General features: G+C 48.8%; 1 protein-coding gene across 3 annotated transcripts in view; it reads right to left on the bottom strand.

Annotated features, from left to right (window-relative positions):
• Positions 1–27,235, bottom strand: part of ATG2B (autophagy related 2B) — a 131,727-nt gene that overhangs the window by 94,182 nt on the left and 10,310 nt on the right. For all 3 annotated transcript variants that reach the window (XM_068254784.1, XM_068254783.1, XM_068254785.1), the window contains exons 2-9: positions 24,854–25,016; positions 23,478–23,627; positions 18,027–18,129; positions 16,526–16,688; positions 15,243–15,422; positions 14,710–14,806; positions 1,253–1,435; positions 38–192 (exon numbers count right to left, since the gene is read on the bottom strand). In XM_068254784.1, coding sequence (XP_068110885.1) covers positions 38–192; positions 1,253–1,435; positions 14,710–14,806; positions 15,243–15,422; positions 16,526–16,688; positions 18,027–18,129; positions 23,478–23,627; positions 24,854–25,016 — 1,194 coding nt within the window. The remainder of the gene's footprint in view (positions 1–37; positions 193–1,252; positions 1,436–14,709; positions 14,807–15,242; positions 15,423–16,525; positions 16,689–18,026; positions 18,130–23,477; positions 23,628–24,853; positions 25,017–27,235) is intronic.

The following is a 27,235-nucleotide window of genomic DNA, read 5'->3' on the forward strand; positions in this document are numbered from 1 at the left end:
AATCATCTAACCATATCCCAAGCGGGGCGGTACTTACTGCAGCCCCTCCCATGGGTGAGCCGACTGGAGAGCTGGTGTAAGTGCTGCTCAGTGATAGGTCTAAGTCCACGGTGGGCGGATCCCCAAGAGGGGGGAGGGAAGAGAGGCTGTGCGACATTTCCATATCGGCCATCGAGAAGAAAACCTCCTCATCTGCACGGGAGACAAGAACAGGAAAGAACGCATGAGAAATACACAGGAAGGGGGTATGACAAAAGGAGATGTCCAGTAATACGCAGCATTCACAGAACTGAATTAACAATTAGAGGCAGCCATAGATCAGTGGAGGCCTCATTCACACTGGAGCATGTTACTAGAGATTTAAGATAGTCTGTAAATCGCTAGCGCTTGAAAAAGCTCTACAGCAATTCAAATCACTGGTAGTGTTCACACTGTGGCGATCGCCAGCAATTAGTGATTTGCTAAAATGGCAAACACGTTGCATGCAGCATTTTTCTTTTTGCAATTTTGGAACGATTGCATTTCAATGCTACGGCGAGTTCACAACCGCGATCTTCCAGCGATTTGCGTTGTGATTCCCTTTTAACAGAACGAGAATCACAATGCAATTTCCCTAAAGAACTGCATGCAGCACGCTTGCGATTTATGCAATTTTCAAACGCTGCAGTGAGAATGATCCCATAGGGATACACTAGCAAAGCGCTTTGCTGATCGCGGACTGTCAGCAAAGCACTGAGAAGCACCCAAGTGTGAACCAGCTCTTAAAGAATCACAAAATATATTGCTTTGCAAAACATTGGCGATTTTGCTAGTGTTTTGCGATTCCCAGTGTGAATAAGGCCTAAGCTATTTACACACTTGTGGTAACGATCATTAGGAATAACAGATTAAGGAGCAATCACCGACTGCAATGCCGATCTCTTAAACAAACAACTTGATATAACGACTGGCTTTATGGTACAGTGAATAATCAGTTCCGAATATGGCGCCGCATACAGAAGTGCGTAATAATCATTATCTACACTATCCATACACACTATTGGAAATAATCGTTTGTTGTTCAATAAGATCCGGCAAGACCAATCGGCATTTTTCACCAATCAGTAAAATGACCAATACTCTACCATTGGTAAATTGTACCGATATTTTATGAAATGTATTCTCGCACAAGCCCTCCCTCTACCGATGCCTAACCCTAACCGACAACCCCACCGATGCCTCAGCCTATCCGACCCCCCTCACTGCTCCTCACCGTGGCTGGAAGGGGTTTTCGCTGTGTCGGTCTCGTAGAAGCTGTGTTCAGCAGACGGCCCCCCAGACAGGGCCTCTTTCTTCAGGTAGCGCTTTAGCTCCATCTGCAGGCGGATCTCATCTTCCTGCTGCATGGGTCGGCTCTTCCTGTCCTTGCTGGATACCCCAATTCTGCTGGAGGATTCTGCAATATTGTGCAAGTGATGAGGAGGAGGAGGAGAAGAGAATAATGAAAACATCCACATACCTCCCAACTTTTTGTGATAAAAAAAGGGGAACACTTAAGCCACACCCCTAATCACACCCCAGACACACCCCTAACCACACCCCGTGCACAATCCTGGTCACACATACCATAACGTTTTCATACGAAAAATATGCGGTTTTATCATTTAAACCACTGTTCCTTTCTATCCAGGTTCATTTTCATTCATAATAACATTCAAAAATACGAAATATATCAATTTAAAGCAAGGGGATGATGTTTAAAGTCAATGGAACACACTTTTCAATATAAAAATCCATATATTTACAGAAGTCTGTACATCAGTACTGAAAGAGGGACAAGGGAGGAGGAAAGAGGGACAGGGTTCCCAAAGAGGGACTGTCCCTCCAAAATAGGGACAGTTGGGAGCTATGCATCCATATAATCGCCCCTATTCAATTCACATTTTCAAGAGATCATTGTTCATCTTTGATGAAAAGTGCTGCAAAGTTATTTGTTACCTCAAAAAGAACCACACTACAAAGTAGGTGAAAAAAAATCTCAAAATTATTTTGAATATTTTCTTGCTTCCTGTGGCCTAAAGGGCATTTTATTGCCAAGTTTAAAAATATCATCTCGGTGAAAACTCAGGAGTGAGGCCTGAAACACACCAGAGGAGTTTTTCTGAGCGGTTTGAGTTTTTAAATCTGCTGCTAATGTTATCCTATGTGTCTGTGCACACTGGAGCAATGAGGTTTTGTAAAAAAAAAAACCCATAGCATTACATTGGGAAGAGCTTTTAGAGGTTTCAAAAGCTCTTCCCAATGTAATGCTATGGGTTTTTTTACAAAACCTCATTGCTCCAGTGTGCACAGACACATAGGATAACATCAGCAGCAGATTTAAAAACTCAAAACGCTCAGAAAAACTCCTCTGGTGTGTTTCAGGCCTAAAAGTTAATTGGATATGTGCCACTGGCCTATACGCAAATAACTTTTTCTCCTGCGTTTTCTCCTGGGTGATAACGTAAATTTCATTTTCTCGTTATCCACCACTGCAGTATATCTCTGTTCTCTGTGACTTCATCTAAGCCACGAGTCAGTAGATATAAGTCTTGTAGCAGAAGCAGTGCTGTGCAGGATTGGGCTTACTCCTGTGCACATTTCTGGCACTATCTGATGCAGCACTAATTGGTGAACGGGAATATATGTTTCCTGAGCTAATGAGATTGATTTTTACCATTAAAAATACTTTTATTTTCTCATTTCATAGTGAAAAATACACTTTGTAGCCTTATTTCAGAATCAAATATCTTCACCATAAATTGTAACAGGAACATAATCTAAGTTTTGTGATAAGCGGTAAGAATAGCCAAACAAAATTTGTGTTTTGTATCTACAGTAGCACTTTTTATTTTTAAACTGGAATTGGTAAAACTGAGAAATAATGTGTTTTATCTATTTTTTTCCTTGCTTTCCCATTAAAATTCATAGAAAACAAAATTGTTCCAGGGAAAAAAAAAATAGGAATACAATGAAACCCTAGTTTGTATTGAAAAAAACACTATACAGTATATTTCATTTAGGTGTCATAAGTAGGGATAAAGTTATTTCTGATTAAATAAGGACATAGCTAAACTGTCAAAACTGCTCTGGTCCATAAGTGGGAAACAAGGTCTGGATGCGGAGTGGTTAATAATGGGAACCTAAAAAAATAAATAAAATAAACTATATACCCACCTAAAGAGAGCGAAGGCTCTGGGTCCTGTAGAGCGTTCCCGCTCCTCTCCCGGTCCCTGTGTTGCAGCGCTGGCTCCCTGGTAGCAGTATCCAACTAACTGGTGAAATACTGTTCTACCTGCTGAAGGAAGCTTCCGGAACCCCAGTGCTCACACGTGCGCAGTATGGAGCCGCCTGTCTCCCGAAGACTTCCGATGCCTCCCACAGCGGGGAATTCAAACAGGGGAGCCAGCGCTTAAACGAGGGGACCGTGAGAGGGGCGGGAAGGCTCTTTTGGACCCAGAGCCATCCCTCTCCTTAGGTTTTTTTTTTTTTAAGGTTCCCATTAGCTTTAAAGTGTAACAGAGATGGTACACTGGCCTTTATATACACTTACCTGGGGCTTCCTCCAGCCCCATGAGCACTGTGCCCCCCCCCCCTTGCCATCCTCTTCAGACCCTCCGTTCTGGCGCTAAGACTCCTGGTAAACTGGTCAGTCGCTGCCAGTCGTTTGGCTTCTGCACATGTGCGGCTCGGCCCTGTGCACGCCCCCATCCCTGGGAGGGTTCTGCGTCTGACCATTACTACTGCGCAGGCACTGAATGCTCCAGGCTGTGGGAACGCGACGAGGGGTGCCCACGTAGCAGAGGTTGCGCAGAAGCCCGTGACTGCCCGGACTACCGGGAGTCACAGCAACAGAACGGAGGGGCCAAACAGGATAGCGAGGGAGGCCACAGTGCTGATGGGGCTGGAGGAAGACCCAGGTAAGTATAGATAAAGGCCAGTGTACCATCTCAGGGTCACTTTAAGCATTTTGCAATTTAAAAAGTACTCAAAAGATAGTAAAAAAAAAAGAAAAAGTAATAGAAAAATGATTGAGCATTTTCTTTCTTGCTGGTGATATAAAAGGCATTTTATGACAAGGTGTAAAAATATCACCCCAGAGAAAACTGAGGAGAAAAAGTGGATTGCATATGGGCCTCTGTGTGTAAATCTGTCATTACTTCATGAGCTGTGTTTATTTCTTTTTATTCAAGTATTTATATAGCGCAGACATATTACACAGCGCTGAACAGAGTATATTGTCTTTTCACTAACTGTCCCTCCAAGGGGCTCACAATCTAGTCATTCATTGTGGAGTTAAAGAGACACTGAAGCGAAAAAAAATATGATATAATGATTTGTATGTGTAGTACAGCTAAGAAATAAAACATTAGTAGCAGAGACAGAAGTCTCATATTGTTTCCAGTACAGGAAGAGTTAAGAAACTCCAGCTGTTATCTATGCAAAACAAGCCATTCAGCTCCAGACTTTCAAAGTTGCAGAGAGCTGTTACCTGAAGTTTCTTATCTCAGCTGTCATGCTTTTTCTTCTGCAGAGAACAGTTCAGGACAGGTCAAAAGTTCACAGCCTGCTCTGTAAAAATCATTTAGAATGCTGAGTAGTGTGTAAACTGCAAATATTAGAGAATGATGCAATGTTATAAAAACACTATATAACTGAAAATAAAAATATAAGGATATTTTCTTTGCTTCTAATATTCTAGTAATTATCCGTACCACACAACCAATTCATTATATCATAATTGTTTTTTCGCTTCAGTGTCTCTTTAAGTGAGAGTAAATTAAAATTATAAAGGTTTACAGTAAATATTTACTCCATGTAAACTTGCCACTTCCTTCACCAAATATAAAGATCTGCGTTACTTCTCAGTAAATCAATACTTTATTTGACAAATACAAGTTTAGTACAGAGTGTATCCAAAAGCCCAGAGAGGAATTCTGTGTGACTGAGAATTGCTTCAAATGAGCCGTCATTACAGTGCAAAGAGACAGAGAGCACCGAGGATCTTAGCAGGAGACTGTGCATTGTGCTAGAAGCAAAGCAAAATGGTCACACCCACATAGGGAAAATGAAGACACATAAATCCATGGGAGGAAAACAAAAAAAAACCTCAGTAAATGCATCAAGGCACAGCATTTTTTTTTTTTTTAATTATAGCTAAGTTATCCTACGTGCATAAAGTGTTATAAGGTACTTACACTTAAAGAGACTCCGTAACAAAAATTGCATCCTGTTTTTTATCATCCTACAAGTTCCAAAAGCTATTCTAATGTGTTCTGGCTTACTGCAGCACTTTCTACTACCACAGTCTCTGTAATAAATCAATGTATCTTTCCCCTGTCAGACTTGTCGGCCTGTGTCTGGAAGGCTGCCAAGTTCTTCAGTGTTGTGGTTCTGCTATGAACTCCCCCTTCCAGGCCCCTCTATGCACACTGCCTGTGTATTATTTAGATTAGGGCAGCTTCTCTCTTCTCTCTTATCTTTTACAAGCTGGATAAATCGTCCTCTGAGCTGGCTGGGCTTTCACATACTGAGGAATTACAGACAAGGGCAAAGCTGTTTGCAGGAAGAAACGAGCAGCCTGAAACTTCAGTGCATGAGAACTGCAGGGGGAAAGAAACACACAATGATCTCTTGAGATTCAAAAGGAAGGCTGTATACAGCATGCTTGTGTATGGATGTATTTTCTATGTGTGGACATACTGTACATCAACCTACTTCCTGTTTTGGTGGCCATTTTGTTTGTTTATAAACAAACTTTTTAAAACTGTTTTTAACCACTTTTAATGAGGCGGGGAGCGGCGAAATTGTGACAGAGGGTAATAGGAGATGTCCCCTAACGCACTGGTATGTTTACTTCTGTGCGATTTTAACAATACAGATTCTCTAACTGTAACAGGAGGCACAGTAGTGACATATAGTAGAGTGCAGTACATTATTCAGGATACCCACCTTTTTAACAGTATTTTTCTTGGTTTCATCATCAAAAGCATGTCCTATTACATATTGCTGTACATTGGTGTGTAGATATCAAAGAGCCAGCTGCTGCCTTGTGAAATGAGAACAAGGCCCATCTTACTGGCTCTCCAGACCACAGGGCCGGCTGCTGCCTTGTGGAATGTGGACAAGGCTCATCATACAGGCTCTCCAGACCACAGGTCTGGCTGCTGCCTTGTGGAATGTGGACAAGGCTCATCATACTGGCTCTCCAGACCACAGGGCCGGCTGCTGCCTTGTGGAATGAGAACAAGGCCCATCTTACTGGCTCTCCAGACCACAGGGCCGGGTGCTGCCTTGTGGAATGTGGACAAGGCTCATCATACTGGCTCTCCAGACCACAGTGCCGACTGCTGCCTTGTGGAATGTGGACAAGGCTTATCATACTGGCTCTCCAGACCACAGGGCCGGCTGCTGCCTTGTGGAATGAGGACAAGGCTCATCATACTGGCTCTCCAGACCACAGGGCCAGCTGCTGCCTTGTGGAATGATGACAAGGCCGATCATACTGGCTCTCCAGACCACAGGGCCAGCTGCTGCCTTGTGGAATGAGGACAAGGCTCATCGTACTGGCTTTCCACACCGCAGAGCCGGCTGCTGCCTTGTGGAATGAGGACAAGGCCCATCATACTGGCTCTCCAGACCACGGGGCCAGCTACTGCCTTGTGGAATGAGGACAAGGCCCATCATACTGGCTCTCCAGACCACGGGGCTGGCTGCTGCCTTGTGGAATGAGGAGAAGGCCCATCGTACCGGCTCTCCAGACCACAGGGCCAGCTGCTGCCTTGTGGAATGAGGAAAGGCCCATCATACTGGCTCTACAGAGCACAGGGCCAGCTGCTGCCTTGTGCAATGAGGACAAGCCCATCATACTGGCTTTCCAGTCCACAGGGCCAGCTGCTGCCTTGTGGAATGATGACAAGGCCAATCATACTGGCTCTCCAGACCACAGGGCCAGCTGCTGCCTTGTGGAATGAGGACAAGGCCCATCGTACCGGCTCTCCAGACCACAGGGCCAGCTGCTGCCTTGTGGAATGAGGAAAGGCCCATCATACTGGCTCTCCAGACCACAGGGCCGGCTGCTGCCTTGTGGAATGAGGACAAGGCTCATCGTACTGGCTTTCCACACCGCAGAGCCGGCTGCTGCCTTGTGGAATGAGGACAAGGCCCATCATACTGGCTCTCCAGACCACGGGGCCAGCTACTGCCTTGTGGAATGTGGACAAGGATCAGCATACTGGCTCTCCAGACCACACAGCCGGCTGCTGCCTTGTGGAATGAGGAAAAGCCCATCATACTGGCTCTCCAGACCACAGGGCCAGCTGCTGCCTTGTGGAATGATGACAAGGCCCATCATACTGGCTCTCCAGACCACAGGGACGGCTACTGCCTTGTGGAATGTGGACAAAGCTCATCATACTGGCTCTTCAGACCACAGGGCCGGCTGCTGCCTTGTGGAATGAGGAAAAGCCCATCATACTGGCTCTCCAGACCACAAGGCCAGCTGCTGCCTTGTGGAATGAGGACAAGGCCCATCATACTGGCTCTCCAGACCACAAGGCCGGCTGCTGCCTTGTGGAATGAAGAAACGCCCATCATACTGGCTCTCCAGACCACAGGGCCGGGTGCTGCCTTGTGGAATGTGGACAAGGCTCATCATACTGGCTCTCCAGACCACAGGGCCGGCTGCTGCCTTGTGGAATAAGGACAAGGCTCATCATACTGGCTCTCCAGACCACTGGGCCAGCTGCTGCCTTGTGGAATGATGACAAGGCCGATCATACTGGCTCTCCAGACCACAGGGTCGGCTGCTGCCTTGTGGAATGAGGACAAGGCCCATCGTACCGGCTCTCCAGACCACAGGGCCAGCTGCTGCCTTGTGAAATGAGGAAAGGCCCATCATACTGGCTCTCCAGACCACAGGGACGGATACTGCCTTGTGGAATGAGGACAAGGCTCATCATACTGGCTTTCCACACCGCAGAGCCGGCTGCTGCCTTGTGGAATGAGGACAAGGCCCATCATACTGGCTCTCCAGACCACGGGGCCAGCTACTGCCTTGTGGAATGAGGACAAGGCCCATCATACTGGCTCTCCAGACCACGGGGCTGGCTGCTGCCTTGTGGAATGAGGAGAAGGCCCATCGTACCGGCTCTCCAGACCACAGGGCCAGCTGCTGCCTTGTGGAATGAGGAAAGGCCCATCATACTGGCTCTACAGAGCACAGGGCCAGCTGCTGCCTTGTGCAATGAGGACAAGCCCATCATACTGGCTTTCCAGTCCACAGGGCCAGCTGCTGCCTTGTGGAATGATGACAAGGCCAATCATACTGGCTCTCCAGACCACAGGGCCAGCTGCTGCCTTGTGGAATGAGGACAAGGCCCATCGTACCGGCTCTCCAGACCACAGGGCCAGCTGCTGCCTTGTGGAATGAGGAAAGGCCCATCATACTGGCTCTCCAGACCACAGGGCCGGCTGCTGCCTTGTGGAATGAGGACAAGGCTCATCGTACTGGCTTTCCACACCGCAGAGCCGGCTGCTGCCTTGTGGAATGAGGACAAGGCCCATCATACTGGCTCTCCAGACCACGGGGCCAGCTACTGCCTTGTGGAATGTGGACAAGGATCAGCATACTGGCTCTCCAGACCACACAGCCGGCTGCTGCCTTGTGGAATGAGGAAAAGCCCATCATACTGGCTCTCCAGACCACAGGGCCAGCTGCTGCCTTGTGGAATGATGACAAGGCCCATCATACTGGCTCTCCAGACCACAGGGACGGCTACTGCCTTGTGGAATGTGGACAAAGCTCATCATACTGGCTCTTCAGACCACAGGGCCGGCTGCTGCCTTGTGGAATGAGGAAAAGCCCATCATACTGGCTCTCCAGACCACAAGGCCAGCTGCTGCCTTGTGGAATGAGGACAAGGCCCATCATACTGGCTCTCCAGACCACAAGGCCGCCTGCTGCCTTGTGGAATGAAGAAACGCCCATCATACTGGCTCTCCAGACCACAGGGCCGGGTGCTGCCTTGTGGAATGTGGACAAGGCTCATCATACTGGCTCTCCAGACCACAGGGCCGGCTGCTGCCTTGTGGAATAAGGACAAGGCTCATCATACTGGCTCTCCAGACCACTGGGCCAGCTGCTGCCTTGTGGAATGATGACAAGGCCGATCATACTGGCTCTCCAGACCACAGGGTCGGCTGCTGCCTTGTGGAATGAGGACAAGGCCCATCGTACCGGCTCTCCAGACCACAGGGCCAGCTGCTGCCTTGTGAAATGAGGAAAGGCCCATCATACTGGCTCTCCAGACCACAGGGACGGATACTGCCTTGTGGAATGAGGACAAGGCTCATCATACTGGCTTTCCACACCGCAGAGCCGGCTGCTGCCTTGTGGAATGAGGACAAGGCCCATCATACTGACTCTCCAGACCACACAGCCGGCTGCTGCCTTGTGGAATGTGGACAAGGATCATCATACTGGCTCTCCAGACCACACAGCCGGCTGCTGCCTTGTGGAATGAGGAAAAGCCCATCATACTGGCTCTCCAGACCACAGGGCCGGCTGCTGCCTTGTGGAATGAGGACAAGGCCCATCATAATGGCTCTCCAGACCACGGGGCCGGCTACTGCCTTGTGGAATGTGGACAAGGATCATCATACTGGCTCTCCAGACCACACAGCCGGCTGCTGCCTTGTGGAATGAGGAAAAGCCCATCATACTGGCTCTCCAGACCACAGGGCCAGCTGCTGCCTTGTGGAATGATGACAAGGCCCATCATACTGGCTCTCCAGACCACAGGGACGGCTGCTGCCTTGTGGAATGAGGAAAAGCCCATCATACTGGCTCTCCAGACCACAAGGCCAGCTGCTGCCTTGTGGAATGAGGACAAGGCCCATCATACTGGCTCTCCAGACAACAAGGCCGGCTGCTGCCTTGTGGAATGAAGAAACTCCCATCATACTGGCTCTCCAGACCACAGGACCGGCTGCTGCCTTGTGGAATGAGGACAAGGCTCATCATACTGGCTCTCCAGACCACAGGGCCTGCTGCTGCCTTGTGGAATGAGGACAAGGCTCATCATACTGGCTCTCCAGAGCACAGGGCCAGCTGCTGCCTTGTGGAATGATGACAAGGCCGATCATACTGGCTCTCCAGACCACACAGCCGGCTGCTGCCTTGTGGAATGAGGAAAAGCCCATCATACTGGCTCTCCAGACCACAGGGCCAGCTGCTGCCTTGTGGAATGATGACAAGGCCCATCATACTGGCTCTCCAGACCACAGGGCCGGCTGCTGCCTTGTGGAATGAGGAAAGGGCCATCATACTGGCTCTCCAGACCACAGGGCCAGCTGCTGCCTTGTGGAATGAGGACAAGGCCCATCGTACCGGCTCTCCAGACCACAGGGCCAGCTGCTGCCTTGTGGAATGAGGAAAGGCCCATCATACTGGCTCTCCAGACCACAGGGCCGGCTGCTGCCTTGTGGAATGAGGACAAGGCTCATCATACTGGCTTTCCACACCGCAGAGCCGGCTGCTGCCTTGTGGAATGAGGACAAGGCCCATCATACTGGCTCTCCAGACCACAGGGACGGCTACTGCCTTGTGGAATGAGGACAATGTCCATCATACTGGCTCTCCAGACCACAGGGCCGGCTGCCTTGTGGAATAAGGAAAGGCCCATCATACTGACTCTCCAGACCACAGGGCTGGCTGCTGCCTTGTGGAATGAGGAAAGGCCCACTATACTGGCTCTCCAGACCACAGGGCCGGCTGCTGCCTTGTGGAATGAGGACAATGTCCATCATACTGGCTCTCCAGACCACAGGGCCTGCTGCTGCCTTGTGGAATGAGGACAAGGCTCATCATACTGGCTCTCCAGACAACAGGGACGGCTACTGCCTTGTGGAATGAGGACAATGTCCATCATACTGGCTCTCCAGACCACAGGGCCGGCTGCTGCCTTGTGGAATGAGGACAAGGCTCATCATACTGGCTCTCCAGACCACAGGGACGGCTACTGCCTTGTGGAATGAGGACAATGTCCATCATACTGGCTCTCCAGACCACAGGGCCAGCTGCTGCCTTGTGGAATGAGGACAAGGCCCATCGTACCGGCTCTCCAGACCACAGGGCCAGCTGCTGCCTTGTGGAATGAGGAAAGGCCCATCATACTGGCTCTCCAGACCACAGGGCCGGCTGCTGCCTTGTGGAATGAGGACAAGGCTCATCATACTGGCTTTCCACACCGCAGAGCCGGCTGCTGCCTTGTGGAATGAGGACAAGGCCCATCATACTGGCTCTCCAGACCACAGGGACGGCTACTGCCTTGTGGAATGAGGACAATGTCCATCATACTGGCTCTCCAGACCACAGGGCCGGCTGCCTTGTGGAATAAGGAAAGGCCCATCATACTGACTCTCCAGACCACAGGGCTGGCTGCTGCCTTGTGGAATGAGGAAAGGCCCACTATACTGGCTCTCCAGACCACAGGGCCGGCTGCTGCCTTGTGGAATGAGGACAATGTCCATCATACTGGCTCTCCAGACCACAGGGCCTGCTGCTGCCTTGTGGAATGAGGACAAGGCTCATCATACTGGCTCTCCAGACCACAGGGACGGCTACTGCCTTGTGGAATGAGGACAATGTCCATCATACTGGCTCTCCAGACCACAGGGCCGGCTGCTGCCTTGTGGAATGAGGACAAGGCTCATCATACTGGCTCTCCAGACCACAGGGACGGCTACTGCCTTGTGGAATGAGGACAATGTCCATCATACTGGCTCTCCAGACCACAGGGCCGGCTGCTGCCTTGTGGAATGAGGACAAGGATCATCATATTGGCTTTCCACACCGCAGAGCCGGGTGCTGCCTTGTGGAATGAGGACAAGGCACATCATACTGACTCTCCAGACCACGGGGCCGGCTACTGCCTTGTGGAATGATGACAAGGCCGATCATACTGGCTCTCCAGATCACAGGGCCGGCTACTGCCTTGTGGAATGAGGACAAGGATCATCATACCGGCTCTCCAGATCACAGGGCCGGCTACTGCCTTGTGGAATGAGGACAAGGATCATCATACCGGCTCTCCAGACCACAGGGCCGGCTGCTGCCTTGTGGAATGAGGACAAGGCTCATCATATTGGCTCTCCAGACCACAGGGCCGGCTGCTGCCTTGTGGAATGAGGACAAGGCCCATCATACTGGCTCTCCAGGCCACACAGCCGGCTGCTGCCTTGTGGAATGAGGAAAAGCCCATCATACCGGCTCTCCAGACCACAGGGCCGGCTGCTGCCTTGTGGAATGAGGAAAAGCCCATCATACCGGCTCTCCAGACCACAGGGCCGGCTGCTGCCTTGTGGAATCAGAGAGTCAAACATCAATTATGCATTGTAACTCAATTATTGATGCTTGCGCCTCATCTGGGTCCTTTTATAGGATCGCTACAGGGCTGCCGTTGCCAGAGGAAATAATAATAACTCCGCCGTAATCTGTTCCTATATTTAGGTGACATAATATCGTACAGTGCAAACCTCAGAAATATACAATAATAATAATCCAATCATCGTGCATTTAATTTTTTATGTTAAAGAACATATTGCCCCCTCTGGACATAACCGAGGATAAGAGGATTAAACGGAACAGATGCTTCTGGAAAGGTCAACGAAAGGACTCAGCCGGGATAATGGCATCAACATAAAAAATACATCAAGATTTTAAAACCAGCAAATGCATTAACTGCAGCTAGGCTGGTGTGCCTGTCAAGGGCAAAATATCAGCACTCAGCCTGCCCTGATTCTGCAGGTTGGGAGTGGTATGGCCCACAGCAACCAGGCAAAAAGCAGATTGCTGATAAGAGGTTGCCACGGGCAACACAGTTCTTTAACCCTTTAGTAGCCAAATAGAACGTTATGTGGCTGCAGGGGTGAATTTTTCCTGTGGCTGGGGAAGTGTTCCTCCCCCCGGCCTGGCAGGGTATGCAGAGTGAGTGGCAGGGAGCTTTTATAGTTACCTGTCTGCAAGGCTGGATGGCTTCTTCCTCCACTGCAGCGGCGACGTACTCCCAACATGTCTTCTCTGTTTCAGTCACATGATAGGACACGTGATTAGGATCCAGGAGACCATGTCAGCGCTACAGCGCCACCCGGTGGTGGAAGAGGGGTGATGCAACAGTCTCTTCCATCACACCTCTTCCACCACTCGGTGGCGCTGTAACGCTGTCATGGCCTCCTGGATCCAGATTACATGTCATATCATGTGATCAGGACCCAGGTGACCCGTTCAGAAGTTCAGAGGTGGAGGAAGAGAAGAAGCTGCCCAGAACAGTAAATATAACCGCTCCCGGCACTAGGCAACCAAACGAGATATGCCGACTTAGAATTCACCAGCAGCTTTCAAACTAAAAATGTAGTTTGAAGCTGTTACTAGGTTAAAGTGGAGCTGAACTCTTGCACAGGGCACATGGAAAACATAACAGAAATGCACCCTGTATGTATTTAAAGCGGGATTGTCACAATAAAAATTTCAACAGCAACTGGTCTGAGTGTATTAAGTGATAAAGATGCTAATCCTGCATTCAAAAAACTTTTACTGCTGTTATGGTGTGGAGTTATCACATACCTAGGAGCACTGGTTCTTTAATTGCCATTGCCATTCAGCTGCTTGCTGGGGGTCCTCTTCCCTTTACTCCCCTGTCTAGCAGCCTATCTGAAACACGATCCCCTGCTCACTTGTGTTTACAAGCAAAGCTGAGGTGACATAGCGATTGGAGGAGAAAAGAAAGTAAAGGGCAGAATGACATCAGTATTTAGCCTCAAACTGTGGGCAAAAGACATGGCCCCCACCAGGAACAGAATTCTCGTCATTTACTATATAACATTCACTGAAATCAAAACGTGGACAGTACAATACATGTGTTATGTAAGTAGATCAAGTATTTATCTACTTATATATGTGTTTTTCCCTGGCATAGTATGGCTGATCCTTTAAACACACCTCGGGTTCTCTTTAAAGCAATATTGAACTTCATCCCAATCAGTAGCTGACACCTTCTTTCCAATGAGAAATCTTTACCTTTTCTCCAATAGATCATCAGGGGGCTCTGTATGAGGGTGATATGGTGGTGAAACCCCTCCCACAGTGTGATGTTATGACCATGGCAGTTTCCTCTCTGTGAACCTTGCTGCACTGTGAGTATCCATATCTCTTTCTCTCTTGGAATATACACACACATACACACTACAAACAGTACAAAACACACACACACAGTGTATATATATATATATATATATATATATATATATATATATATATATATATATATATATATATATATATATATATATATATATATATATATATATATATATATACACACACACACACACAGAGATGCACACACACACAGATGCACACACACACACACACACACACACACACACACACACACACACACACACACACACAAGGGTAGTTGTTTTCCATGCCTGTCAGAAGTAAAGATGCTGACCTGCAGGCTCATGGAGAACCAAACAACATGAACACATTACATGGCGAATATCAATCATTTCTTGATCTCTCTTCTATTTTGTAACTTCTCACTGTGCGATGTGTTACTTTTTTCGCCTGTTACTCACTTTCAGTAAAGTCCCTCTCTAAGATACTGGCAAGCGCTGACATTTTCTTACCTGGCCCAGCGATGGCCGACATCATGTCCAGCAGGAGGTGAACTTGTCGAGGAGAGAGAAAGATGTGGAAGGAGTCAACCCGTCCATCCACATCCAGCTAGGGAAAAACAAGGGCAATTAAAGGCAATTTCTGCTTCTGTTGAAAAAAAAAAATCTATTAATGCAGCTTTTTGTAATGCAAGGGTTAACAGAAAACTGAGCATGGCAGACAGACACAGACAGGCTCAGCGATGCAATCACAGATCTTTGCAGAAAGCAGATTGTGGAGCGTACACTGGACATCATACACTGAACAACGTACACTGGACATCATTCATTGAACATCGTACACTGAGTACACTGAACATCATACATTGAACATCGTACACTGAACATGGCAGACACACGGACATAGCTCAGCGATGTAGTCACATCATACAGTGTACACTGATTTTGGAGCGTACACTGAACATCATACACTGAGTACACTGAACACGACAGACACACAGAGCAGCTCAGCGATGATGTCACAGGTCTGTAGAGGGGGGACTGACCTTTGCCCCAGGAAGCGTTTCATTCTGTTTCAGGATCAGGCCCAGCTCGATTCTCCCGACAAGGGATGCGATCTGCACCGGCTCGGAGGGCGGGACCTCACTGACGCTCCTGGTGAACTGCGGGTGCGGCTCAAACACCGGCTTCGGGTTCCAGCTGGGGGACAGCTTGGGCTCAGTTTCCTGGAAGAGAACACATACACTAAAGCTGGCATACACAGACAGATTCCCACCCAATGTTCCAAAACGAGTGATTCCTTTCTGAAAGGACCAAATCCCTATCACACACAGCACATCGATTTTTAACAGATTACAGCATTGGGGCATCTAATCAACAATCGACTGAGCCGCAGCATTGAACTGTTTGATGAAAAGTAGCGCTATGGGCTGTCAATTTTTTTGTCCTGTTCAAACCAAACTTTCAATCGATTTTTGGTAAAAACAGATCGAAGTTTGATTGATAGAACATTTAAAGGAATTGATTCCCATGTGAATCCATCAGAGAGATTGAACAATCACACGCCATCAGTGCTGCTATATGCCCTGCACTGCTGATCTAATTCTCTACAGTGACTGGGTCACTGCTGCGATTCCTGAAAATTGCATGCAGCAGTGCGATAGTGCGTCACATTGCTGCGCAGCGCATGTGATGAGAAGTGCTGTCTATGCCCTTCTGCCGTTCTTGGGTGTCGCACACCATACGCGCTGCTGAAATGCGCACAGCAGAACGTATAGTGGGAACAAGGCTTTATACGCCAATACTACATGCGGAAATGGCACACACCAGTTCACTGAGCACCTGATAATGGGCAGTGCCAGTCTATGCTGCGTATTCTGCTGTCAATCCTGCAATTAAAAGGAAAATCTATCCTATTTGGGTGTTTGTGTATGAGGTACCGCCTCTCAGGGCTGGGCAGATAGTTCTGGTTACACCTGGTGGTTGCCACAATATACGGCCATATCTGGAGTCACCCTGTGGACATCTGTCATTATCCTTTCTCTGCCAGGACGTTGTCATGGAAATGCTACACTCCTCCGACGACCGTTTTGGCCAGTCAGATCTGTAGCCAGGAGTGGTCATTTATCAGAAAGGCCAGCCCAAACATTTCAGCTGGCCAAAGTCTATGGGTACCTTTAAAAAGAGGATCTAGTGTAAAGCACTTCCTGTGATGTCTGGGGTGTTCCTGCAGGTTCCTATGAACGTTAAGGCTTCACCTAACACACGGCCGTAATCAACACTGTCAATGTGGCATAAGCATAATACAGAATAAAGGTCTTCCCATTACCACTTGTGTTGTTGAACAAACAGGAGAAGATTTTGCAGACGCTGTAAACTCATCCCAGAAGAAGGAGACGCCGCTGAGCTCCAGGACTTTATGTGTGAATGCTGAGGGTCTGTGCACGTTTATACCGGACTGCTCGTCTACCGTCTCATCAGAGTACACCGTCCTGCAAGAGAGCGGGCAGTCAGCAAGACAACCTCCTGCACAGGCAGCATGCTCCTCCCCTCAGGCTCCTGCACAGGCAGCATGCCCCTCCCTCAGCCTCCTGCACAGGCAGCATGCCCCTCCCTCAGCCTCCTGCACAGGCAGCATGCTCCTCCCTCAACCTCCTGTACAGGCAGCATGCTCCTCCCTCAACCTCCTGCACAGGCAGCATGCTCCTCCCTCAACCTCCTGCACAGGCAGCATGCTCCTCCCTCAACCTCCTGCACAGGCAGCATGCTCCTCCCTCAACCTCCTGTACAGGCAGCATGCTCCTCCCTCAACCTCCTGCACAGGCAGCATGCTCCTCCCTCAACCTCCTGCACAGGCAGCATGCTCCTCCTTCAGCCTCCTGCACAGGCAGCATGCTCCTCCCTCAGCCTCCTGCACAGGCAGCATGCTCCTCCCTCAGCCTCCTGCACAGGCAGCATGCTCCTCCCTCAGCCGCCTGCACAGGCAGCAGGCTCCTCCCTCAGCCTCCTGCTCAGGCAGCATGCTTCTCCCTGAACCCCCCCTGCACAGGCAGCATGCTCCTCCCTGAACCCCCCTGCACAGGCAGCATGCTCCTCCCTCAACCTCCTGCACAAGCAGCATGCTCCTCTGTCAACCTCCTGCACAGGCAGCATGCTCCTCCCTCAAACTCCTGCACAGGCAGCATGATCCTCCCTCAACCTCCTGCACAGGCAGCATGATCCTCCCTCAACCTCCTGCACAGGCAGCATGATCCTCCCTCAACGTCCTGCACAGGCACCATGCTTCTCCCTCAGCCTCCTGCACAGGCACCATGCTCCTACCTCAACCTCCTGCACAGGCAGCATGCTCCTCCTTCAGCCTCCTGCACAGGCAGCATGTTCCTTCCTCAACCGCCTGCACAGGCAGCAGGCTCCTCCCTCAGCCTCCTGCTCAGGCAGCATGCTTCTCCCTGAACCCCCCCTGCACAGGCAGCATGCTCCTCCCTGAACCCCCCTGCACAGGCAGCATGCTCCTCCCTCAACCTCCTGCACAGGCAGCATGATCCTCCCTCAACCTCCTGCACAGGCAGCATGATCCTCCCTCAACCTCCTGCACAGGCACCATGCTTCTCCCTCAGCCTCCTGCACAGGCACCATGCTCCTACCTCAGCCTCCTGCACAGGCACCATGCTCCTACCTCAGCCTCCTGCACAGGCACCATGCTCCTCCCTCATCCTCCTGCACAGGCACCATGCTCCTCCCTCAACCTCCTGCACAGGTAGCATGCTCCTCCCTCAACCTCCTGCACAGGCAGAAAGCTCCTCTGCAGGCTCACCCTAGGCTGCTCTTACCTGCTGATCCGGATCTCGAGGGCAGTCCCGGTTTTAGAGTTTTCAGGGATATGTTCTATTCTCAGCACCGTGTCAACAAATGTCACCTTCACTCTTCTCAGCACTGCAGGATAAAAACAACCACATTCAAACAGCGATTAGCCACCTCAAACTCCTGTTTTCACCCCTTAAAGGAGGAACCCCAAGTGTGAGACCTATGGAAGCTGCCATATTTATTTCCTGTTAAACAATACCAGTTGCCTGGCTGTGCTGTTGATCTTTCTAGTTAGTAGGGTCTAAATCACACACCTGAAACAAGCATGCTAATCTTGTCAGATTGGTTATATGATACCTGATCTGCATGCTTGTTCAGGGGCTATGTCTCAGAGTATCAGAGACAGAGGATCAGCAGAACAGCCAGGCAATATGAATTATTTAGAAGGAAACAAACTTGTTAGCCTCCATATGTCTATCACCTCAGGTTCCCTTTAAGATTCCTGACAATTTTGTATTTCACCTGTGTTGCTATTCATACAGAAATACATATTTTACAGTTTTATTGCTTATGCCATCGAGTGATACATATATTTTTCAAGACAATATAAGCTTTCTATGTGTAATATGTGAACTCCAGGACTTAATGTGCGAATGCCAAGGATCTGTGCACATTTATACCGGACTGCTCGGCTACGGTCTGGTTCTGAGTACACCGTCCGGCAAGAGAGTGGGCAGTCAGCAAGACAACCTCCTGCACAGGCAGCATGCACCTCTCCTCCACAGACCCATGCTCCAATGAACTTCGCCTGACCGCCCCCGCATCACCCAGTCCCATGCATGCCTCCAGGACTTCTCAAGAGCTGCTCCAACACTATGGAACTCCCCACCTACCCCCACTAGGGTTTCCCCCTTCTTCAACATCTTCAAGAAGGCCCTAAAAACTCACCTTTTCCCTCTGGCTTACCACCCCTCACAAGTGCTCTAAACCCGCAGCTGCACTCTGGTCTCCTACCTCTCGTGTTCTTACCTCTCCCTCTAGATTGTAAGCCTTTGGGCAGGGTACTCCTCCTTTTGTCTCCTACTTGATCACGCACCTCCATTACCGTACACCCATCCTATGCATTTGAGTGAACCTAACTTGCCTAATCTCCATGCTGCCATCCAGTGACTGACTAAGCATTACCTTGTACTCATACTGTGCTGTGTGATCTCCATGCTCCCATCCAGTGACTAAGCATTACCTTGTACTCATACTGTGCTGTGTGATCTCCATGCTCCATCCAGTGACTAAGCATTACCTTGTACTCATACTGTGCGGTGTGATCTCCATGCTCCATCCAGTGACTAAGCATTACCTTGTACTCATACTGTGCTGTGTGATCTCCATGCTCCATCCAGTGACTAAGCATTACCTTGTACTCATACTGTGCGGTGTGATCTCCATGCTCCCATCCAGTGACTAAGCATTACCTTGTACTTATACTGTGCGGTGTGATCTCCATGCTCCCATCCAGTGACTAAGCATTACCTTGTACTCATACTGTGCTGTGTGATCTCCATGCCCCATCCAGTGACTAAGCATTACCTTGTACTCATACTGTGCTGTGTGATCTTCATGGTCCATCCAGTGACTAAGCATTACCTTGTACTCATACTGTGCTGTGTGATCTCCATGCCCCATCCAGTGACTAAGCATTACCTTGTACTCATACTGTGCTGTGTGATCTTCATGGTCCATCCAGTGACTAAGCATTACCTTGTACTCATACTGTGCTGTGTGATCTCCATGCTCCATTTAGTGACTAAGCATTACCTTGTACTCATACTGTGCTGTGTAATCTCCATGCTCCATCCAGTGACTAAGCATTACCTTGTACTCATACTGTGCGTTGTGATCTCCATGCTCCCATCCAGTGACTAAGCATTACCTTGTACTCATACTGTGCTGTGTGATCTCCATGCTCCCATCCAGTGACTGACTAAGCATTACCTTGTACTCATACTGTGCTGTGTGATCTCCATGCTCCATCCAGTGACTAAGCATTACCTGGTACTCATACTGTGCTGTGTCATCCCCATGCTCCCCTCCAGTGACTAAGCATTACCTTGTACTCATACTGTGCTGTGTGATCTCCATGCTCCCATCCAGTGACTAAGCATTACCTTGTACTCATACTGTGCTGTGTAATCTCCATGCTCCATCCAGTGACTAAGCATTACCTTGTACTCATACTGTGCGGTGTGATCTCCATGCTCCCATCCAGTGACTAAGCATTACCTTGTACTCATACTGTGCTGTGTGATCTCCATGCTCCCATCCAGTGACTGACTAAGCATTACCTTGTACTCATACTGTGCTGTGTGATCTCCATGCTCCATCCAGTGACTAAGCATTACCTTGTACTCATACTGTGCTGTGTGATCTGGTCTGCATGTATTCCTGTATTGTCATATTGCTGTATGTCACCCCTAAATATTGCCTGTAACCTAAATTAATGTCCAGCGCTGCATAATATTCTGGCGCTTTATAAATACAATATTTAATTTTCAAGAATTGTTTAATTTTATAGGCATTTTACAGGGCAATATAGGCATACATGCCAACAAATACACATATTTACACCTTCCTAATTTTCCCATGACAAGTGCCACAGTTATAAAAACACATTCAAATATATTATTTGACTTATCCTTGTTAAAACAATACCATACATGGCATATTATTTCATCACGGGTTGGGCAGGTAGCATACCATTATCGCCAGCCTGTGTGTCTGTAGTGTTTGCATGCGATCACTAGAGCGCACAGTTTGGGGACCCAAATGTTATATAGATACATTGCTAGGCAACATAGTGATGCAACTATACAGAATTGGGTCCCTGATCTGTTGCCCTAGTGGTCGCTACGGGCGACAACCATTACTGGTATCCATAAGGCTTAAAGAGACTCTGAAGTCTCAAAAAAAACAACAACCCGTCTTTACTTTAGTAACGTCATTAGCACGAATGCCCTACCTAAACCGCTGCATCCCTGCAGCTGAAATCGCTATTAACCCCCCCCCCCCCCGTAAACCCCGGGGAGGGGGGGGGGAGATTTGGGCAGCGCTTCCTCATAGCGGCAGAGCTTTGGGCTGTAGCTCTGCCTCTACTCCCATCAATCGCCGCTGATCACCGCCTCTCCCCGCCCCTTTCAGTCTTCTTTCACCGAGAGGGGCGGGGGAGAAGTGGCGTTTCGCGCTGATTGACGAGAATGGAGAAAGAGATAAAGCCAAAAGCTCTGCCCCCCTTTTCCAGGATGAAAGTCGTGGATTACTGCCCTGGGAACTTGGGGGGGGGGGGGGGGGGTTATAGTGATTTCAGCAGCGGGATACAGCGTTTTAGGTAGGGCATTAGTGCTAATGAAGTTAGTGAAGTAAAAACGTGTTTTTTTGAGACTTCAGAGTCTCTTTAAGACCAAGTATAGGAGATACAAGGGGTTAATTAGTTAGGTAGGAGTTAACACTTCACTACCGGGGAGGGTGGGAATGGGGCGCTATTTTTAGCTGTCACTTTGATTAACTTTTTACAAATGATTGATTTTATCAAATTGCCCCAAAATCTTTTTATTGGCCACCCTTACAGGGGCATAAAGGAACGATTAGCATACTCGGCTTTTAGGAATGATGCTATATTAGCAGCAATCTTTCCCTTTCACACGGGTGCATGAGTGCGCAGAGTGTGCAGAGGCGATTTGCAATGCAGGACATGAATGTCACATCCTGGAATGCACGGGACGACCGAATAAGCTAAACAGGGTAAATACACTCTAATGCCTGGTACGCACCATGCAATTTCCCATCAGAAAGACGGGTCGAATCCATTATTTTCGACAGGCCTGATCTGATTTTCAATCGTTTTTCTGATCAGTTTTCCAATCACTTCTATAGAGAAAAAAAACCAACGATCAAAAATCAGTTCGGACCAGTCAGAAATGATCAATTTGACCAATCTATCCGGGAAATTGCATGGTGTGTACCAGACGTTACACTAAAGCTTCGTACACAAGCTAGAGACGACCCCTCTACCGAGAATCTAGCCTGTATATTGTATGAAAATTGACCACTCCTCTCAGTACCTGCTTTTCCATTTTGAAATCCTGGTCCCTACTCCCTAAGCAGGGTGAGCATAGCCCATCCTTCCTTGTATGTATGTTTTAGCAGCCTTTGGCCTCAATTCTGGTAGCTATGTGAGGTAAATATTGTTTTGTAGGTAAAAATCCTCATGAGGTATTTTCTTCTTTTTTCTGAAAGAGTTTACTCCATTTTCAAACATGAGGTAAAGCATGAGGTAAATGCATAAAGTGAGGTAAAACATGAGGTATTTCAGCGGTAAGCATGGAGTAAATACATAATAGTAGTCTTTAATTGTCTTCCATAAGTTAGGATAGTCTGTGGAAGAGGGTTTTTATTGAGGGGGAGGTGTATTTGATTATGTAGCAACCTATGAAAAGTATATTTATAGGCATCCCTTATAAAAATAAAAAAATCCAGTAAATATTTGGAGTCTTATTTCTACTACTCTTTTCTATTACACAGCCTGAATAGGAACAACACTAAAACAGCAATAGGAACTCCACTAAAAACTGCAAAATGCATACAAATTGACTTTACCTCCAGGTACAGGCAGGTCTTAAACTGATCGTTAAATTATGTGCTAACATGCCCCCTATATTCCATGAGATTAGCTATTTTTGGTAAAATGAATGCAAATTACCGCATGAATTAACCTCATGAGGTAAAACATAACTAAAACCTAAAGAATTGCTAAATGTCATTACCTCATGAGGTAAATTACCTCACATCAGAGGTAATTTGTTTGATAACCCTACCAGAACTGAGGCCTGTGGTCTGGCTGAGGGCTTTAGGTCTCCTGTCCCGTGTGCCAATACAGCCCATCTATCAGATAGTGTAAGTAGTGCAGTTTGCTGCTCCCGGGCAATCTCTGGTTTATGTGCATGCATGTGTTCCCTAGAACGGTTGAACACGACAGGCCTTAGCAGGAATCCCAGGTTACAAGCATGAAATGTTTGCTTGCCTGCTGACTAGTGTATGTAGAGTAGGGACCCTTTCCATAACGGGGAGACCTCATCGCTGGTGTAAGGGTCTATTGCACAATGCTATTGCATGCAATCTATTTTGGAAGCTAATGTTTCCTTTTTCCCACTCCATAATCTTGCACCCTAGTTTTTTTTAACGCTTCTAGTGTTCCAGTGTGCTGTGAGTGTCATGGGTGCAGAGGGCTAATGATTGTTGTATATGACAACTCCAATGCATCTTGGGTAGGATCTGGACCCCGCAGGATCATCTAGTCCAACCGCAGGTCAAGCCCATTGTTTTCCTCCTTACCTCTCCTGCCTGTTGTGTGCTGCCGCATCTTCCCTCCCCCTCCATAGTAGCAGAAAGTGTCACTAGCCCGCAGGCTAGCGGGGTGGTCTTACCAGTTTCAATGGTTTCTGCAAACTTCTCCAGCCCCTCGAAGGGCTGTGAGGTCTCCTGCTCATCGGTCAGTTTCTGGCTCAGGCACTCCCTGGCGAGCTGCATACTGCTGGTCATGAAGCTGGACCAGTACATTGGCTCAGAGGCAGAACCTGCAAAATACAATCACAATAATAAGAATTCACTGGCAGTCTGACACAGGTGTACGTCTACTCAGGTAGGACAAGGCCCAAGTGTGAGAGAGTTCCCTGATGGTGGCCGGGAATCACTAGGATATTATAAGCGTCTTAAAGGATACCCGAAGTGGCATATGACATGATGAGATAGACATGTGTATGTACAGTGCCTAGCACACAAATAACTATGCGGTGTTCCTTTTTTTTCTTTTTCTGCCTGAAAGAGTTAAATATCAGGCATGTAAGTGGCTGACTCAGTCCTGACTCAAACAGGAAGTGACTACATTGTGACCCTTACTGATGAGAAATTCCAAATATAAAACACTTTCCTAGCAGAAAATGGCTTCTGAGAGCAGGAAAGAGGTAAAAAGTGGAACTTTTTATCAGTGTAGTCACTTCCTGTCAGGACTGAGTCAGCCACTTACATACCTGATGTTTAACTCTTTCAGGCAGAGAAAGAAAAAAAGGAACACAGCATAGTTATTTGTGTGTTAGGCACTGTACATACCCATGTATCGCATCATGTCACTTCACTGTCACTTTAAATGAATCCTCCTCAGGTATCCTTTAAATGAAAAGTCCTCTAGCTATTACAGTATTAATAATTTATTTACATAATATTTATAAAGCACTTGCATATTACACTATATAGGGGAGATTATAATATTACAGATTACATTAAATAGGAGACAATGGAATGCAAAATAGTAACATAAACAATGTAGCACTAAGTATAGCAGACGAGTCACTGAGTCCATATGGTGGTGGAGAAGAGCGCATGGGGAGGATGGGCCTCATCTAAGGGGTGGGGGAAAGTAACACAAGGAGGGGGTGGAGCTATGAAAATGGCAGGTAAGCAATGGTGAACAGATGTGTCTTCAAAGGGAACCTGCAGCAAGGGGTATAGGCGCCACACATGCGCAGTGAAACCAGTTGGGGACTTCACCAAATCGGTCAGCAGGGGATTGGAGCGTCCCAGGAAGACAGCAAGGGAGCATACAGGGAGCTGGAGGAAGGCTCAGGTAAGTATAAATACTTATATTTATTATATATCAGGTACACTATAAGAATACAGACTTATATTTAGCAATACAGAGACTTGGCTGAAACGAGTGCAGATTTATGGCACCGCTCCTGTGCAGACAGAGGATACAACAGGCACCCGTTCCCCTGACAGCAGGCTGGTATAGCGAGTTACGTACGTGGTCGGGGGCGTGGCCTGAACACCATCTCCAGGCCTTTCACCTCCAGCGCACAGTTATCTTGCAGTAAGGACCCCCAGGGTACAGACAGGGAGATGGTCTGTATAAATCCTTCCGTCACCTCCAGAGGGGCCTCGGCTGACTCCATAATCTCGTTCAGACTCTGCAGAGAGAAAAGCAGAAATTCAGAACACAAGGCCACGCCTCTCCTGAACATAAGACAGCAGAAAGTACATGATAAGGCTTGTACAGAGCAAATCGCTCTACTGGGCATGTGCGGACCTGACACACATGCCCAGTCCGTATGAGCTCCTCCACACCTGGGAGTAGGTTCAGAGGGTCCTGGCGCTGGAGCGATGGTCTGCTGGAGGATCAGGGAAGCCTCTGCACCATCCACAGGCCTCCAACTACTGAGGTAAGTATTCCTGACTAAGGGGTCCTCGTAGCATTGCAGGATTCACTCTATATGCCCACAATAACCCATTGCCCCACTAGCCTGCAATAGCCAGTCATTGTAATACTTGGAGCCCACCAGCACACCCACTCATCTCATGGCTTCTGCCACCACAGGGGCAAAGGGGGCATTTTATCGAGTGTCTGACCCTGCAGAGGACACTGGAGCATGCACTGGGGTCAGTATTAAACACTCTACACACCGGGGGATTTCTCTCACCCAGCAGGGATTGGTACACGATCCCTTGGGTGACAGTGCTGTGTCCACACTGTGCAGATGTGTCACTAGCCTTCAGACTAGCAACATGTATTTTGCTATGGAGAGGGTCAGAGGGAGAACAAGCGGAAAACAATGGAGCGGATTCCTGCGGTTGGGGGAGCGGGGAGTACTGTGTGATCAGACGGTGCTCAGGAGTTGGGGATCACTATGCATATTGTGTGGAATTGATCACAATCAGAAATGCAAATAATCAATTTCTACATTACTGATTTTTTTTATTACCTGACAAAAATAGTCTATGTGCCAGTGCATGGTTAGACTCAACGAGGTAGTCAGGGGAAGAGCTGGAGGGGGCATCAGGGTAGAGTCCAGGACAGGAGTGCCAGGTCTGAGGGTAGAGTCCAGGACAGGAGTGCCAGGTCTGAGGGTAGAGTCCAGGACAGGAGTGCCAGGTCTGAGGGTAGAGTCCAGGTCAGGAGTGCCAGGTCTGAGGGTAGAGTCCAGGAGTGCCAGGTCTGAGGGTAGAGTCCAGGTCAGGAGTGCCAAATCTGAGGGTAGAGTCCTGGTCAGGAGTGCCAGGTCTGAGGGTAGAGTCCTGGTCAGGAGTGCCAGGTCTGAGGGTAGAGTCCTGGTCAGGAGTGCCAGGTCTGAGGGTAGAGTCCTGGTCAGGAGTGCCAGGTCTGAGGGTAGAGTCCTGGTCAGGAGTGCCAGGTCTGAGGGTAGAGTCCTGGTCAGGAGTGCCAGGTCTGAAGGTAGAGTCCTGGTCAGGAGTGCCAGGTCTGAGGGTAGAGTCCTGGTCAGGAGTGCCAGGTCTGAGGGTAGAGTCCAGGTCAGGAGTGCCAGGTCTGAGGGTAGAGTCCTGGTCAGGAATGCCAGGTCTGAGGGTAGAGTCCTGGTCAGGAGTGCCAGGTCTGAGGGTAGAGTCCAGGACAGGAGTGCCAGGTCTGAGGGTAGGGTCCAGGACAGGAGTGCCAGGTCTGAGGGTAGAGTCCAGGACAGGAGTGCCAGGTCTGAGGGTAGGGTCCAGGACAGGAGTGCCAGGTCTGAGGGTAGAGTCCAGGTGAGGAGTGCCAGGTCTGAGGGTAGAGTCCTGGTCAGGAATGCCAGGTCTGAGGGTAGGGTAGAGTCCTGGTCAGGAATGCCAGGTCTGAGGGTAGAGTCCTGGTCAGGAGTGCCAGGTCTGAGGGTAGAGTCCAGGACAGGAGTGCCAGGTCTGAGGGTAGGGTCCAGGACAGGAGTGCCAGGTCTGAGGGTAGGGTCCAGGACAGGAGTGCCAGGTCTGAGGGTAGGGTCCAGGACAGGAGTGCCAGGTCTGAGGGTAGGGTCCAGGACAGGAGTGCCAGGTCTGAGGGTAGAGTCCAGGACAGGAGTGCCAGGTCTGAGGGTAGAGTCCAGGACAGGAGTGCCAGGTCTGAGGGTAGAGTCCAGGACAGGAGTGCCAGGTCTGAGGGTAGAGTCCAGGTCAGGAGTGCCAGGTCTGAGGGTAGAGTCCAGGTCAGGAGTGCCAGGTCTGAGGGTAGAGTCCAGGTCAGGAGTGCCAGGTCTGAGGGTAGAGTCCAGGTGAGGAGTGCCAGGTCTGAGGGTAGAGTCCAGGTGAGGAGTGCCAGGTCTGAGGGTAGAGTCCAGATGCGTAGTGCCAGGTCTGAAGGTAGAGTCCAGGACAGGAGTGCCAGGTATTTCGTATATATGGTATTTCGTATATATAAGAG

This window comes from Hyperolius riggenbachi, chromosome 9 (genome assembly GCF_040937935.1).
Source record: "Hyperolius riggenbachi isolate aHypRig1 chromosome 9, aHypRig1.pri, whole genome shotgun sequence".
In the NCBI taxonomy this organism is placed as follows: Eukaryota; Metazoa; Chordata; class Amphibia; order Anura; family Hyperoliidae; genus Hyperolius; species Hyperolius riggenbachi.